Source organism: Apodemus sylvaticus, chromosome 1, assembly GCF_947179515.1.
Source record: "Apodemus sylvaticus chromosome 1, mApoSyl1.1, whole genome shotgun sequence".
In the NCBI taxonomy this organism is placed as follows: domain Eukaryota; kingdom Metazoa; phylum Chordata; class Mammalia; order Rodentia; family Muridae; genus Apodemus; species Apodemus sylvaticus.
Window position 1 is genome coordinate 21,560,462 of NC_067472.1, and position 17,914 is coordinate 21,578,375.

Below are 17,914 nucleotides of genomic sequence, written 5' to 3' on the forward strand. Positions count from 1 at the left end.
ATCCAAGATAGTGTCAGGGTTTGGTGACTGTTTGGTGTCAGAGTTTGGTGAATCCTCAGGTAGGACCATCTTTGGATGACCTTTCCTTCAATCTCTGCCCCACACTTTGTTTCCATAATTGCTCCAATGAGTATTTTGTTCCCTTTCTTAGAAAAACTAAAGCACACACATGTTAGTCTTCCTCCTTGAGCGTTATGTGGTCTGTGAATTGTATCTTGTTTATTCTGAGCTTTTGTGCTAATATTCACTTATCAGTGAGAGCATACCATGCGTGTTCCCTTGTGATTGGGTTATTTCACTTAGGATGGCACTTTCTAGTTTCATTCATTTGCCTAAGAATTTCATGAATTTATTGTTTTTAATAGCTGAGTGGTACTCCATTTTGTAAATATACCACAGTTTCTGGATCCATTCCTCTGTTGAAGGACATCTGGGTTCTTTCTAGATTCTGGCTATTATAAATAGGGCTGCTATGAACATAGTGGAGGATGTGTCCTTATTAAATGTTGGAGCATGTTCTGGGTATATGTTCAGGAATGGTATAGCTGGGTCCTCAGGTAGTACTATGTCAAATTTTCTGAGGAACTGCCAAACTGGTTTCCAGAGTGGTTTTACCAGCTTGTAGTCCCACCAGCAATGGAGACATGCTCCTCTTTCTGCATACCCTCTTCAGTATCTGATGTTCCCTGAGTTTTTCATATTCATTCTGACTTGTGTGAGGTAGAATCTTAGGGTTGTTTTGATTTGAAATTCCCTGATAACTAAGGATACTGAACATTTCTTTAGGTGCGTCACAGTCACTTGTGTTTCCTCAGTTCAGAATTCCATATTTAGCTCTGTACCCCATTTTAAATAGGGTTATTTGACTCTCTGGAGTCTAACTTCTTGAGTTCTTTGTATACATTGGCTATTAGCCCTCTATCGGATGTAGGCTTGGTAAGATCTTTTCCCAATCTGTTGGTGGCTGCTCTGTCCTATTGACAGTGTCCTTTGCCTTACAGAAGCTTTGCAGTTTTATGATGTCCCATTTGTCGATTCTTGTTCTTAGAACATAAGCCATTGGTGTTCTATTCAGGAAATTTTCCTCTGTGCCCACTTTCAGCTCTATAAGCTTCAGTATATCTGGTTTTATGTGGAGGTCCTTGATCCACTTAGAATTGAGCTTTGTAAAAGGAGATAAGAACGGATTGATTTGCATTTTTCTACATGCTGACTTCCAGTTGATCCAGCAGCATTTGTTAGAACTGCTGTCTTTTTTTCCACTGAAAGTTTTTAGCTCCTTTGTCAAATATCAACTGACCATAGGTGTGTGGGTTCATTTCTGGGTCTTCAATTCTATTCTATTTATCTTCCTGTATGTCTGTACCTACTGTTTTATGACTATTGCTCTGTAGTAGAGTTTGAGATCAGGGATGGTGATTCCCCACAGAAGTTCTTTTGTTGTTGAGAATAGCTTTCCCTATTTTGTTTTTTTTTTGTTATTCCAAATGAATTTGCAGATTGTGCTTTCTAGTTCTATGAAGAATTGATTTGGAATTTTGATGGGGATTGCACTGAATCTGTAGATTGCTTTTGGCAAGATGGTCACTTTTAGTATATTGATTCTGCCAATCCACAAGCATGCAAGTTCTCTGCATCTTTTGAGATCTTCGATTTCTTTCTTCAGAGACTTGAAGTTCTTGCCATATAGATCTTTCACTTCTCTGGTTAGAGTCACACCAAGGTATATTATATTTGTGACTATTATGAAGGCTGTCATTTCCCTAACTTCTTTCTCAGACTTTGAGTAGAGGAAGGATACTGATTGTTTTGAGTCAATTTTATATCCAGCCACTTTGGTGAATTTGTTTATCAGCTGTAGGAGTTCTCTGCTGGAATTTTTGTGGTCACCTAAGCATACGATCATATCATCTGCAAATAATGATATTTTGACTTCTTCTTTTCCAATTTGTATACATTTGACCTCATTTTGTTGTTTAATTTCTCTAGCTAGAACTTCAATACTGTACTGAATTGATAGGGAAAGAGTGTGCAGCCTTGTCTGGTCCCAAGTTTTAGTGGGATTGCTTCAAGTTTCTCTCTATTTAGTTTGATATTGGCTGCTTGTTTGCTGGATATTGCTTTTACTATGTGTAGGTATGGACCTCGAATTCCTGATCTTTCCAAAGGGGTGTGGTCTTTTGTCAAATGCTTTTTCACCATCTAATGAAATGACCATGTAGTTCTTTTCTTTGAGTTTGTTTATATAGTGGATTACATTGATTGATATCCTTATATTGACCCATCCCCACATCCCTCGCATGAAACCTACTTCATTGTGGTGAATGATCATTTTGACATGTTCTTGGATTCAGTTGGCAAGAATTTTATCGAGTATTTTTGTATCGGTGTTCATACACTTATGAATTGGTCTGATGTTCTCTATCCTTGTTTGGTCTTTGTTTGGTTTAAGTATAAGTGTAATTTTGGCTTCATAGAATGAATTGGGTAGTATTCCTGTGTTTCTACTTTGTGGAACAGTTTGAAGAGTATTGGTATTAGGTCTTCTTTGAAGATCTGATAGAATTCTCCACTAAACCCATCTTGACCTGGGCTTTTTTTTTGTTGGGAGGTTGTTAATGACTGCTTCTATTTCCTTAGGGCTTATGGGACTATTTAGGTAGTTTATCTGATCCTGTTTTAGCATTGGAACCTGGTATGTGTCTAGAAAATTGTCCATTTCATTAAGATTTTTCCAATTTTGTTAAGTATAAGCTTTTGTAGTAGGATTTGATGATTTTTTTGAATTTCCAGTTTCTGTTGTTATGTTTTCCTGTTCATTTCTGATTTTACTCATTTGGGTACTGCCTCTGTGCCCTCTGGTTAGTCTGGCTAAGAGCTTATCTATCTTGTTGATCTTCTCAAAGAACCAGCTCCTGGTTTTGGTATAGTGCTTTTTGTTTCTATTTGGTTGATCTCAGACCTGAGTTTGATTATTTCCTGTAGTCTACTCCTCTTGGGTCCATTTGCTTCTTTTTGTTCTAGAGCTTTTATGTGTGCTGTCAAGCTGCTAGTGTAAGCTCTCTTCTGGTTCTTTCTGGAGACACTCAGAGCTATGAGTTTTCTTCTTAGCACTGCTTTCATAGTGTCCCATAAGTTTTGGTATGATGTGTTTTCATTTTCATTAAATTCTAAAAAGTCTTTAACTGCTTCCTTCCTTCCTTCCTTCCTTCCTTCCTTCCTTCCTTCCTTCCTTCCTTCCTTCCTTTCTCCCTCCCTCTCTTCCTCCCTCCCTCCCTCCCCTCTCTCTCTCTCTTGACTAAATTATCATTGAGTAGAGCATTGTTCAGCTTCCACGTGTATGTGTGTTTTCTGTTGTTTTTCCTGGAACTTAAAATCAGCCTTAGTCCATGGTGATCTGATAGGGTGCATGGAATGATTTCAATATTCCTGCATCTCTTGAGGCCTCTTTTGTGACCAATTATATGATCAATTTTGGAGAAAATACCATGAGGCGCTGAGAAGAAGGTATATTCTTCTGTTTTAGGATGAAATGTTCTATAAATATCTGTTTGATACATTTGGTTCATAACTTCTGTTAGTTTTACTGTGTGTCTGTTCAGTTTTTGTTTCCATGTTTTGTCCATTGCTGGGAGTGGGGTGTTGAAGTCTCACAGTTTTTTTTTTTTAATGTGGAGTGCAATGTGTACTTTGAGCTTTAGTAAATTTTCTTTTATGAATATGGGTGCCCTTGCATTTGGAAAATAGATGTGCAGAATTGAGTTCATGTTGGTAGATTTTTCCTTTGACCAGTATGAAGTGTCACTCCTTATTTTTTTGATAACTTTCGGTGGAAAGTCGATTTTATCCAATATAAGTATGGCCACTCCAGCTTGTTTCTTGGGACCATGTGCTTGGAAAATTTTTCTCCAACCTTTGATTCTTAGGTAGTGAATGTCTTTGTCCCTGAGGTGGATTTCTTGTATGCAGAAAAATGTTGGGTCCTGTTTAAATATCCAGTGTGTTAGTCTATGTCTTTTTATTGGGAATTGAGTCCATTGACATTAAGAGATATTAAGGAAAAGTGATTATTACTTCCTGATATTTTTGTTGTTAAAGGTGAAGTTAGGTCTGTGTGGCTATCTTCTTTTGGGTTTGTTATAACATTACCTTCATGCTTTTTTTACGGTGTAGTTTTCCTACTTGTGTTGTTAGTTTCCACCCATTATCTTTTATAGAGGTGGGTTTGTGGAAAGATATTGTGTGAATTTTGTCAAATGCTTTCTCAGCATCTAATGAAATGATCACGTGTTTTTTCTTTTGGGTTTGTTTATATAGTGGATTATGTTGATGGATTTCCATATATTGAACCATCCCTGCATCCCTAGCACGAAGCCTACTTGATCATGATGGATGATCATTTTGATGTGTTCTTGGATTAAGTTGGCAAGAATTTTATTGAATATTTTTGTATTTATATTCAAAAGGGAAATAGGTCTGAAGTTCTCTTTCTTTGATGGGCCTTTCTGTGGTTTAGGTATAAGCATAATTGTGGCTACATAGAATGAATTTGGTAGTGTTCCTTCTGTTTCTATTTTCTGGAATAGTTTGAAGAATATTGGTATTAGATCTTCTTTGAATGACTGATTGAATTCTCCACTAAACCCATCTGGCCCTGGGACTTTTTTTTGGTTGGGAGACTTTTAATGACTTCTATTTCTTCAGGGGTTATGGGACTGTTTAGATGGTTTATCTGATCCTGATTTAACTTTGGTACCTGCTATCTGTCTAGAAAACTGTCTAGAAACCATTTCATCCAGATTTCCAGTTTTATTGAGTTTAGGTGGGAACACTAGGATTGCTTATATGCAAACCTGTGCCTGGTTATGTGAACACCACAAGTGCTTTATATATGGAACCATCACTTAAGATCAAGAATGACACAAGAGGCAGAGCAGTGGTTCATCTGTGAGCCAGCCAGGTGTGGGTCTTGGGCCCTGCGGGAAGTTGGCAGCCACCATCTCTGTGCACAGGCAGACAGGACAGGTGACCACAGGTATCGAGATATCCCGAGTCTAAGACCTCTGGGGACGCAGACTACTGAGTGGGGGGCTACTACCTGCGCCCGGTTTGTCTGTGAGCCAGCCAGGCGTGAGTCCTGTGCCCTGTGGGAAGTTGGCAGACACCATCTTTGTGCTCAGGCTGATGGGACAGGCAACCCCAGGTACCGAGATATCCTGAATATAAGACCTCTGGGGACTAAGACCACTGAGCTGCGGACTGTCGCTTGTGCCCAGGTCCTGGGAAGACTAGCAGTTTGTCTGTGAGCCAGCCAGGTGTGGGTCCTGTGCCCTGCAGGATCCCTGCCACAATCTTTGCTCCTTGGCAGAGCAGAGAGGCCACACCAGGTTCGGTCCACAGAGACAACCCAAGTATAACATTGCTTGGGGCAGAACATCAGGGCTCCAACAGCACCCAAGAGGAGGGCAGGAAAAACAGCAATCTGTACCAGGGGAAACCCAGTCATCCAGCTGTGCGGAAATAGCCTTAACAGGAGGTTCAAGCACCAGCCAGTGACAACAAGACAAACTGACACCAGAGATAACCAGATGGCAAAAGGCAAACTTAGGAACCTTACCAACAGAAATCAAGGTAATATGGCACAATCTGAACCCAACTCTCCAACATCAGCAAGTCTGGGATACCCCAACACACAGGACAAACAAGATTTGGATGTAAAATTACTGGTCATGATGCTGCTAACAGCAGCATGAACACATGAAGGGCATAAATACATCTCTTAAAAAAATTCAGGAGAAAACGGATCAACAGTTAGAAGCCCTTACAAGGGAAACACAAAAATCATTGAAAGAAATGCAGGAGAATATGGGTCAAAAGATAGAAGCCAATACGGAGGAAAAACAAAAATCACTTAAAGAAATACAGGAGAACTTGGGTCAACAGGCAGAAGTCATGAAAGAGGAAATGCAAAAATCTCTTAAAGAATTACAGGAAAACACAAACAAGCAAGTGAAGGAACTGAGCAAAACCATCTAGTATCTAAAAACAGAAGTATAAACAACTAGGATTGCAAAGGGAGACAACTTTGGAGATAGAAAACCTTGGGAAGAAATCAGGGGCCATAGATGCAAATATCAACAACAGAATGCAAGAGATAGAAGAAAGAATCTCAGATGCCAAAGATACCATAGAAACCATGGACTCAACAGTCAAAGAAAATGCAAAATGCAAAAAGCTTGTAGTCCCAAGCATCCAGGAAATCCAGGACACAAGGAGAAGGGCAAACCTAAGGATTATAGGCATAGATGAGAGTGAAGATTTACAACTTAAAGGACCAGCAAATATCTTCCACAAAATTATGGAATAAAACTTCCCTACCCTAAAGAGAGAGATGCCCATGAACATATAAGAAGCCTACAAAACTCCAAACAGACTGGACCAGAACAGAAATACCACCTGTCACATAATAATCAAAACCCCAAATGTACTAAACAAACAAAGAATATTAAAGGAAGTAAGAGAAAAATGCCAAGTAACATATAAAGGAAGACCTATCAGAATTACACCAGACTTCTCGACAGAGACCATGAAAGCTAGAAGATCCTGGGCAGATCTCATGCAGACTCTAAGAGAACACAAATGCCAGCCAAAACTACAATACCCAGCAAAATCACCATAGATGGAGTAACCAAGATATTACATGACAAAACCAAATTTATACAATATCTCAATCACCATAGATGGAGTAACCAAGATATTACATGACAAAACCAAATTTATACAATATCTTTCCACAAACCCAGCCCTACAAAGGATAATAGGTAGAAAACACCAATACAAGGAGGGAAACTTCATCCTGGAAATAGCAAGATAGTAACCTTCTTTCATCAAACCCAAAAGAAGATAACCAATCAAACATAAAAAATAACATCAAAAATGTCAGGAAGTGATAATCACTATTCCTTAATATTCTTAACATCAATGGACTCAATTCCCCAATAAAAAGACAAAGACTAACAGACTGGATTCATAAACAGGATCCTACATTTTGCTGCATACAGGAAACACACCTCAGTGTCAAAGACAAACACTACCTTAGAGTAAAGGGCTGGAAGACAATTTTACAAGCAAATGGTCTCAGGAAACAAGCTGGAGTAGCCATTCTAATATCAGATAAAATTGACTTTCAACCCAAAGTCATCAAAAGAGACTCTGAGGGACACTTCTTGCTGGTCAAAGGAAAAATACTACAAGAAGAACTCTCAATCCTGAACATCTATGCTCCAAATGCATGGGAACTCTCATTCATAAACGAAACTTTACTAAAGCTCAAAGCACACATTGCACCTAACATAATAATTGTGGATGACTTCAACACTTCACTCTTTTCAATGGACCGATCAGGAAAACAGAAACTAAACAGGGACACAGTGAAACTAATTGAAGCTTTGGATCTTTTAGATTTAGCATATATATATATATATGTGTGTGTGTGTGTGTGTGTGTGTGTGTGTGTATATATATACATATATGTATATATATATATATATATATATATTTATATATAGAACATTTCATCCTAAAGCAAAAGAATATACCTTTTTCTCAGCACCTCATGGTACCTTCTCCAAAATCAATCATATAATTGGTCACAAGTCAGACCTCAACAAATAAGAAGATCAAAATAATCCCATGCCTCCTATCAGATCACTATGGAGTAAAAGTGGTCTTCAATAGCAACAAAAACAACAGAAAGCACACATATACATGCAAACTGAACAATACTCTACTCAATGATACCTTGGTCAAGGAAGAAATAAAGAAAGAGATCAAAGACTTTTAAGAATTTAATGAAAATGAAGATACAACATACCCAAATCTATGGGACACAATGAAAGCAGTGTTAAGAGGAAAACTCATAGCCCTGAGTGCCTCCAAAAAGAAACTGGAGAGAGCATACATTAACAGCTTAACAACACACCTGAAAGCCCTGAAACAAAAAGGAGTAATTCACCCAGGAGGAGTAGAATACAGGAAATCATCAAACTCAGGACCGAAATCAATCAAGTAGAAATAAAGAGAACCATACAAAAATTAACAAAACCAGGAGCTGGTTCTTTGAAAAAATCAACAATAGAAATAAACCCTTATCCAGACTAACCAAAGGGCACAGAGACAGTATCCAGATTAACAAAATTAGAAATGAAAAGGGAGATATAACAACAGAAATGGAGGAAATAAAAAAATCATCAGATCCTACTACAAAAGTCTATATGCAACACAACTGGAAAATCTGGAGGAAATGGACATGTTCCTAGACAGATACCAAACACCAAAATTAAATCAGGTTCAAATAGATCATCTAAATAATCCCATAACCCCTAAAGAAATAAAAGAGGTCATAGAAAGTCTCCCAACTACAAAAAAGCACGGGACCAGATGGTTTTAGTGCAGAATTCAATCAGACCTTCAAAGAAGACTTAACACCAATACTCTTCAAATTATTCCACAAAATAGAAACAGAAAGAACACCACCCAACTCGTCCTATGAAGCCACAATTACGCTATACCAAAACCACACAAAGATCCAACAAAGAAAGAGAACTTCAGGCCCATTTCCCTTAAGAATATCGATGCAAAAATGCTAAATAAAATTCTTGCCAACCAAATCCAATAACACATCAAAAGGATCATCCACCATGATCAAGTAGGCTTCATCCCAGGGATGCAGGGATGGTTCAATATAAAGAAATCCATCAATGCAATCTACTACATAAACAAACTCAAAAACAAACCCCACATGATCATTTTATTAGATGCAGAAAAACATTTGACAAAATTCAACATCCTTTCATGCTAAAAGTTTTGGAAAGAACAGGACTTCAAGGCCCATACCGAAACACAGTTAAAGTAATATACAGCAAACCGGTATCCAACTTCAAACCAAATGGAAAGAAACTTGAAGCAATCCAACTAAAATCAGGGACAAGACAAGGCTGTCCTCTCTCTTCATATCTTTTCAATATAGTACTTGAAGTTCTAGCTAGAGCAATTAGACAAAATCAGGAGGTCAAAGGGATACAAATTGGAAAGGAAGAAGTCAAACTATCATTATTTACAGATGATATGATAGTCTACTTAAGTGACCCAAAAAACTCTACCAGAGAACTCCTACAGCTGATAAATAACTTCAGCAAAGTGGCTGGTTATAAAATCAATTCAAGCAAATCAGTTGCCTTCCTATACTCAAAGGATAAGCAGGCTGAGAAAGAAGTTAGGGAAATGACACCCTTCACAATAGCCACAAACAATACAAAGTATCTTGGTGTGACTCTAACCAAACAAATAAAAGATCTGTATGAGAAGTTCTTCAGGTCTCTGAAGAAGGAAATCGAAAAAGACCTCAGAAAATGGAAAAATCTTCCATGCTTGTGGATTGGCAGGATTAACATAGTTAAAATGGCCATCTTGCCAAAAGCAATATACATATTCAATGCAATCCCCATCAAAATCCCAACTCAGTTCTTCATAGAGTTAGAAAAAGCAATTCTCAAATTCATCTGGAATAGCAAAAATCCCAGGATAGCTAAAACTATTCTCAACAGTAAACAAACTTCTGGAGGAATGAATATCCCAGACCTCAAGCAGTCCTGCAGAGCAATAGTGTTAAAAACTGCATGGTATTGGCACAGTGACAGGCAAGTGGACCAACGGGATAGAATTGAAGACCCAGAAATGCATCCACACACCTACGTCCACCTGATCTTCAACAAAAAAGCTGAAAACAGCTAGTGGAAAAAAGATAGCCTTTTCAACAAATGGTGCTGGTTCAACTGGAGGTCAGCATGGAGAAGTATGCGAATTGATCCATTGTTATCTCCTTTTACTAAGCTCTACTCCAAGTGGATCAAGGACCTCTACATAAAACCAGACACACTGAAACTAATAGAAAAGAAACTGGGGAAGACCCTTGAGGACATGGGCACAGGGGAAAAGTTCCAGAATATAACAACAATAGCTTATGCTCTAGATCAAGAATTGACAAATGGGACCTCATAAAATTACAAATTTCGGTGAGGCAAAGGACACAGTTAAAAGGACAAAACAGCAACCAACAAATTGGGAAAAGATCTTCACCAACCCTACATCCAATAGAGGGCTAATATCCAATATATACAAAGTCCTCAAGAAGTTAGACCCCAAGTAACCAAGTAACCCTATTAAAAATGGGTTACAGAGCTAAACAAAGAATTTTCACCTGAAGAAATTCAGATGGCCAAGAAGCCCCTTAAGAAATGTTCAACATCATTTGTAATTAGGGAAATGCAAATCAAAACAACCCTGAGATTTCACCTCACACCAGTCAGAATGGCTAAGATAAAAAACTCAGGAGTCAGCAGGTGTTGGCGGGGATGTGGGGAAAGAGGAACACTGTTTCACTGCTGGTGGGATTGTAGGATGGTACAACCACTCTGGAAATCAGTCTGGCGATTCCTCAGAAAACTGGGCATGACCCTTCCGGAGGACCCGGCTATACCACTCCTGGGTATATACCCAGAGGATACCCCTGCATGCAATAAGGACACATGCTCCACTATGTTCATTGCAGCCTTATTTATAATAGCCAGAAGTTGGAAAGAACCTACATGTCCCACAATGGAGGAATGGATATAGAAAATGTGGTATATTTACACAATGGAATACTACTCAGCAATTAAAAACAGTGAATTCATGAAAGTTTTAAGCAAATGGTTGGAACTGGAAAGTATCATTCTAAGTGAGGTAACACAATCACAAAAGAATACACATGGAATGCATTCACTGATAAGTGGATATTAATTAGCCCAGAAGCCCTGAATACCCAAGACAATTAGCATATCAAATGATTCCCATGAAGAAGGAAGGAGAGGGCCTGATCCTAGAAAGGCTTGATCCAGCATTGTAGGGGAGTACCAGGACAGAGAAAAAGGAAGGGGGGTGATTGGAGAATGGGTGGAGAGAAGAGGGCTTATTGGACATATGGGGAGGGGGGAACCAGGAAAGGGGAAAGCATTTGGAATATAAACAAAGAATTTAGAAAATAAAAAAAATTAAATCATTAAGCAATGTTAGAAGAAACTTACTGCTCAGTGACTAATACAGATAAAGGAAATTGGAACCCATGCAGCTAACAGGGTTCCCTATTAGTGTGCTACAAGACACAGCCTCTCTAGAGGAAACCAGCCTGAAATGATAAGTTGTTTGTATCTCATTAATTAACATCCAGCCCTCTTCAATTTGTGCCTGGCATTGAACTCACATTATTGGTATTGATGAATATCAAACAACAGCTAGCCACATTTTATTAGAAGAAAATATGTTTTACATCAAAGGCAACTTCTAATAATGGCCTTTCATATTAAGTCAGATAGCTGGAGATAGTAAAATAATAAATTAAATTCCAGCAGTCCAAACTACAACACTGGCAATGGCAGTAATAAATCCTGTTCTTTTTGGATGTTTCTACTGTGAATTCCCTGCATATAACACCTGTCATTCACAAGGCACTTGAATAAACATTAGCTTCTTCATAAAAAAAGAATGACACAAGAAATTTAATACAAATCAAAGATAACCTGCATATCTGTGACACTTTCAGAAATAGAACAGTCAATGTTCACATCCTGCATTTGGTGCCTTTCATGACAGCAATTATTGTCTGATGAACTTCAGTGCAGGTAGAACTATGTTTAATCATGAAATCTCTTAATTTATAAATCCTCAGTTTTTCGTTTTTCCAGAAGTTACAATGATTTGAAGTCAAAAATATAACCAAGGATTCAGGCATTCTGAGTTCTCACATTTTCTGGATAATCCGTCAATGACTTCTCTATCATTGATCCACATGGTAGCTATTTCCTGAAGACTGAAGGAATAGCCAGAAATCTATCTTTTCCCTGAAATAACAAGTCACCAGTGCACTCAGTGCCTCCACAGTTCTTTCTTCCTGACCTTCAATCTCTGAGTTAACTTTCAGCTTGGGGCAAGTTTTGAAATCTCTTTGAACTTTACTATTCCTTTTTTTTTCAATTTAATCTATTATTTATTAATTCTTTTTTTTTTTTTTACACTCCAGATTTCATTCCCTTCCTGTTCCACCCTCTGACTGTTCCACATTCCATACCTCCTCCCTGGCTCATCTCCATGAGGTTGTACCCACCCCTATCCCCACCTCACCAGATTTCTAAACTCCCTGGGGCTCTAACTCTTGAGGGTTAGGTACATCTTCTCTGACTGAAACCAGATCTTGCAGTCCTCTGCTGTATATGTGTTGGGGCCTCATATTAGCTGGTATATGCTGCCTTGTTGGTGTTCCAGTATTTGAGAGATCTAGGGGTTCCAGGTTGAGACTGCTGGTCCTCCTACAGGGTCATCCTCCTCCTCAGCTTCATCCAACCATAGGGGTCAGCAGCTTCTGTCCATTGGTTGTGTGCAAATATCTGCATATAACTCTTTCAGTTGCTTGTTGGGTCTTTCAGAGGGCAGTAATGATAGGTCCCTTTTTGGGATTACTCCATAGCCTCAGTAATAGTGTCGGGCCTCTATTTCTTTAATCTGTAATGATTCTTCAGAGGTTATTTGACCATGATTGCATAAAGCTGTGATGGATGGTGGCTTGGCATCAGGCATCATGCTCTATCAGCTGATTTTAATAGTGATTGGAATATGTACAGCATTATAGATGGTACAGTCTGGAGAGGAGGCATCCATCCTGCCATGTTCTCAGTACTTGTTAAAACTCAGAGACCTCAGCATAAACACAACATGAAAAGTGGATGGCAGGAAATGATTATTCGTGTACAGTGAGGTGACTGGGAGAAATGCCCTGTACTTAGGAAGAGAAAGACCTTGTTCATTTTAAGAATGCCAATCAGACCCTCCAAAGCTCCCAGGCACTAAACTACCTACCAGAAACTACACATGGAGGGAATCATGGCTCCAGCTGCATATGTAGCAGTGGACTGCCCTATCTGACATCAATGGGAAAGGAGCCTCTTGGGCCTGTGAAGGGTTGATGACTCATTGTATGGAAGTACTAGCATGCTGAGGCAGGAGTGGTTGGATGGTAGTGCACCCTCATAGAGGTAGGGGAGGGGAGGTGGTTTTTGGAGGGAAAATGGGAAGGGGGATAACATTTTAACATTTGAAGTGTAAATAAATAAAATACTCTCTCCCCTCACAAAAAAGAAAAAGAAAATAAAAGAATGGTCTGGAAGCAAATGTTGGTTTGACAGGAAAAGGTAAAAGTTATATTTAAGCAAATATGTATTACATTCTTTGTCACATAGAAAAGCAATAATAGCAATGTTGCCAAAGCATAATGATAATGGCCATTTAAATGTCATATCTTGTTAAACTACTGCATTGAATGTTAATGAGTTAGAAAATATTAAAATATCTGTATAGTATGAATGAAAATATCTCCCTTTCTGATCACTCTGCTCTGTTTTCAGTTAGCAAAAGAGTACGGCCCAGTGTTCACTGTGTATCTGGGCATGAAGCCCACTGTGGTGCTGCATGGATATGAAGCATTGAAGGAAGCTCTGATTGACAGAGGAGATGAGTTTTCTGGCAAAATGCAGTCACCATTACTCAACAAAGAAAGCCAAGGGTTAGGTATGGCTCTTTGTTGGGACACATCCAGGATTGCACAAGAGGCAACCAAGCTAAATAGGGAAGAATACTGAAAAATCTAGAATTATTTATGAATCCACAAATAGTTTTGTAGAATTTGAAAATAACTTAATGATCACATACAAAAAGTATTTCCTCATGTCATGCTAGTGCAACCTTTGCTAAAATTTTAATATCCCCACTGCTCTCTCATTTTCCTGTCTTTCTTACTAATTCCCTTCCCCTCTCAGTAACCCCATGTGTTTAACCTTCTTTAACCTCTCCTTTTTGCTCTCTTCTTCCTCGTCTGTGGTCTTTTCTTCTCTTATTCCACAACATGATTTCATTATTCTTTGTGTTTGGTTAAATTTTGATTAATATATATTGGATTTTAATGTCATTTTCTGTTCCATTTCAGACACAGTGCTCATAATCTGCTAAATAATTCAGGCGCCTTTCCTTTCCTCACTCCCTTGCCTCTAGTGATCACTAATAAAATGTATTGTTTACACGGGATCAATAACTCATTTTATAAACTGATTAACATTACAAAATTACATCCAAACATTAAGTTTGAAATTTGAACAGGGGCATATTCATTTCATATTACATCACGTAAACATAATGATAATGAGACTGAGACAAAAGGTAAGAAATGAAAAAAATATCTGAATCACCAAGTATTAGGCTTCATGGTCTGAGTATGGATCTAGATGATTTTTAAAATTGTGTATAGTGTGGGAACAAGTATAGATGTGAATATTTCATGGACTGACATATAGATCTAGATTAGAGGTTCTAAACCTTTGGTGGTCAAATATCAGATATCCTATGTATCAGATATTTACATTATACTTCATAACAGAAAAATTATAGTAATGAAGTAGTAAATAATGTTATTTTGGGGGACACCATAACATGAGGAACTATATTAAAACGTTGCATCATTATGAGGGTTGAGAACCCCTTCTCCAGATGATTTTAAAAATGTATATAGTGTGGGAACCAGTATAGATACGAATATTTACAGACTTGTATCCAGTGTTTTATTTTTAAAAAGTGTAAGGATATTTGAATAAATTAAAAATGAACAAAAAGCACAGCTATGCTTTCCTAAGATAGGGCCATAGGAATGCTCAGTGTTTATGAAGTATATTAATATTGGAAATACTTTATTTCCTTTGAATTGTTTTTGAGATTATAATAATATAATTGTTTATCTTTTCTCTTTCCTCTATCTAAACTCTCCCATATACCCTTTTTGCTCATTTTAAAATTTTTGACCTCTTTTAAATTAACTGTTATTTTGCATATATTTGCATACATCTGCATATATTGTTTGCATATATAATACACACATATGTATATATGCTTATTGATTTTTTCATTTATTTTGTTTTATTTTATTTTATTTACATTGCAAATGATTTCCCCTTTTCTGGGTCCCCATTCCTCGCAAGTCCCATAAGCCCTCTTCCATCCCCCTATTCTTCCATCCACCCCTTCCCACTTCCCTGTTCTGGAATTGCCCTATATTCTTGCACTGAGTCTTTCCAGAACCAGGGGCCACTCCTCCATTCTTTTTGGACATCATTTAATTTGTGGATTATGTCCTGGGTATTCAAAGTTCCTAGGCTAATATCCACTTATCAGTGAGTGCATACCATGATTGATCTTTTGAGACTGGGTTACCTCACTTAGTATGATGTTCTCCAGCTCCATCCATTTGTCTAAGAATTTCATGAATTCATTGTTTCTAATGGCTGAATAGTACTCCATTGTGTAAATATACCACATTTTTTGTATCCATTCCTCCGTTGAAGGACACCTAGGTTCTTTCCAGCTTCTGGCTACTACAAATAGGGCTGCTATGAACATAGTAGAGCATGTGCCCTTATTGCATGCTGAAGAATCCTCTGGATATATGCCCAGTAGTGGTATAACAGGGTCCTCAGGAAGTGACATGCCCAGTTTTCTGAGGAACCTCCAGACTGATTTCCAAAGTGGTTGCACCATCTTGCAATCCCACCAGCAGTGGAGGAGTGTTCCTTTTTCTCCACATCCTCGCCAACACCTGCTGTCTCCTGAGTTTTTGACCTTAGCCATTCTGACTGGTGTGAGGTGAAATCTCAGGGTTGTTTTGATTTGCATTTCCCTAATGATTAATGATGTTGAACATTTCTTAAGGTGTTTCTCAGCTCTCCGAAGTTCTTCATGTGAAAATTCTTTGTTTAGCTCCGTACCCCACTTTTTAATGGGGTTATTTGGTTCTCTGGGTTCTACTTTCTTGAGTTCTTTGTATATATTAGATATTAGCCCTCTGTCGGATTTAGGGTTGGTGAAGATCTTTTCCCAGTCTGTTGGTTGACGTTTTGTCCTTTTGACGGTGTCCTTTGCCTTACAGAAACTTTGTAGTTTTATGAGGTCCCATTTGTCAATTCTTGATCTTAGAGCATAAGCTATTGGTGTTCTATTCAGGAACTTTTCCCCTGTGCCCATGTCCTCCAGGGTCTTCCCCAGTTTCTTTTCGATTAGTTTCAGTGTGTCAGGTTTTATGTGGAGGTCCTTGATCATTTGGAGTTGAGCTTGGTACAAGGGGATAAGAATGGATCAATGCTCATTCTTCTGCATGCTGGCCTCCAATTGAACCAGCACCATTTGTTGAAAAGACTATCTTTTTTCCACTGGATGCTTTCAGCTCCTTTGTCAAGACCAAGTGACCATAGGTGTGTTGGTTCATTTCTGGGTCTTCAATCCTATTCCATTGATCCGCTTGCCTGATATTGTACCAATACCATGCAGTTTTTATAACTATTGCTCTGTAGTAGAGTTTAAAGTCTGGGATATTGAATCCCCCTGAAGTTCTTTTACTGTTGAGAATAGTTTTAGCTATCCTGGGTTTTTTGTTATTCCAGATGAATTTGAGAATTTCTCTTTCTAGCTCTATGAAGAACTGGGTTGGGATTTTTATGGGAATAGCATTGAATCTGTAGATTGCCTTTGGCAAGATGGCCATTTTAACTATATTAATCCTGCCAATCTACGAGCATGGAAGGTTTGTCCATTTTCTGAGATCTTCTTCGATTTCCTTCTTCAGAGATCTGAAGTTCTTGTCATATAGGTCTTTCACTTGTTTGGTTAGAGTCACACCAAGATACTTTATGCTGTTTGTAGCTATTGTGAAGGGGGTCATTTCCCTAATTTCTTTCTCAGTCTGCTTATTCTTTGAATATATAAAGGCTACTGATTTGCTTGCGTTGATTTTGTAGCCAGCCACTTTGCTGAAGTTGTTTATCAGCTGTAGGAGTTCTCTAGTAGAGTTTTTAGGGTCACTTAAGTATACGATCATATCATCTGCAAATAGTGATAGTTTGACTTCTTCCTTTCCAATTTGTATCCCTTTGACTTCCTTCTGTTGTCTAATTGCTCTAGCTAGGACTTCAAGAACTATATTGAAAAGATATGGAGAGAGGGGACAGCCTTTTCTAGTCCCTGATTTTAGTGAGATTGCTTCAAGTTTCTCTCCATTTAGTTTGATGTTGGCTACCGGTTTGCTGTATATTGCTTTTATTATGTTTAGATATGGGCCTTGAATTCCTGTCCTTTCCAAGACTTTTAGCATGAAAAGATGCTGAATTTTGTCAAATGCTTTTTCAGCATCTAATGAAATGATCATGTGGTTTTTTTCTTTGAGTTTGTTTATGTAGTGGATAGCATTTATGGATTTCCTTATATTGAACCATCCCTGCATCCCTGGGATGAAGCCTACTTGATCATGGTGGATGATCGTTTTGATGGGTTCTTGGATTCAGTGGGCAAGAATATTATTTAGTATTTTTTCATTGATATTCATAAGGGAAATTGGTCTGAAATTCTCTTTCTTAATTGGATCTTTGTGTGGTTTTGGTATAAGCATAATAGTGGCTTCGAAGAAGGAGTTGGGTAGTGTTCTTTCCCTTTCTATTTGGTGGAAAAGTTTGAAGAGTATTGGTGTTAAGTCTTCTTTGAAGGTCTGATAGAATTCTGCACTGAAATCATCTGGTCCTGTGCTTTTTTTGGTTGGAAGCCTATCTATGACCCCTTCTATTTCTTTAGGGGTTATGGGTCTGTTTAGATGGTCTATTTGATCCTGGTTTAATTTTGGTAATTGGTATCTGTCTAAGAAAATGTCCATTTCCTCCAGATTCTCCAGTTGTGTTGAGTACAGGTTTTTGTAGTAGGATCTGATGATTTTTTGAATTTCCTTGGTTTCTGTTGTAAT

The 17,914-nt window shown here is 38.1% G+C and overlaps 1 protein-coding gene across 4 annotated transcripts in view; it reads left to right on the forward strand.

Moving 5' to 3' along the window:
• Positions 1-17,914, forward strand: part of LOC127676809 (cytochrome P450 2C70-like) — an 84,257-nt gene that overhangs the window by 12,774 nt on the left and 53,569 nt on the right. For 2 of the 4 annotated variants that reach the window (XM_052172317.1, XM_052172318.1), the window contains exon 2: positions 13,494-13,656. In XM_052172317.1, coding sequence (XP_052028277.1) covers positions 13,494-13,656 — 163 coding nt within the window. Of the gene's footprint in view, positions 1-9,192; positions 9,202-13,493; positions 13,657-13,817; positions 13,841-17,914 lie in introns of those variants that run through there. The other 2 variants (XM_052172320.1, XM_052172319.1) reach the window with 2 other exon arrangements.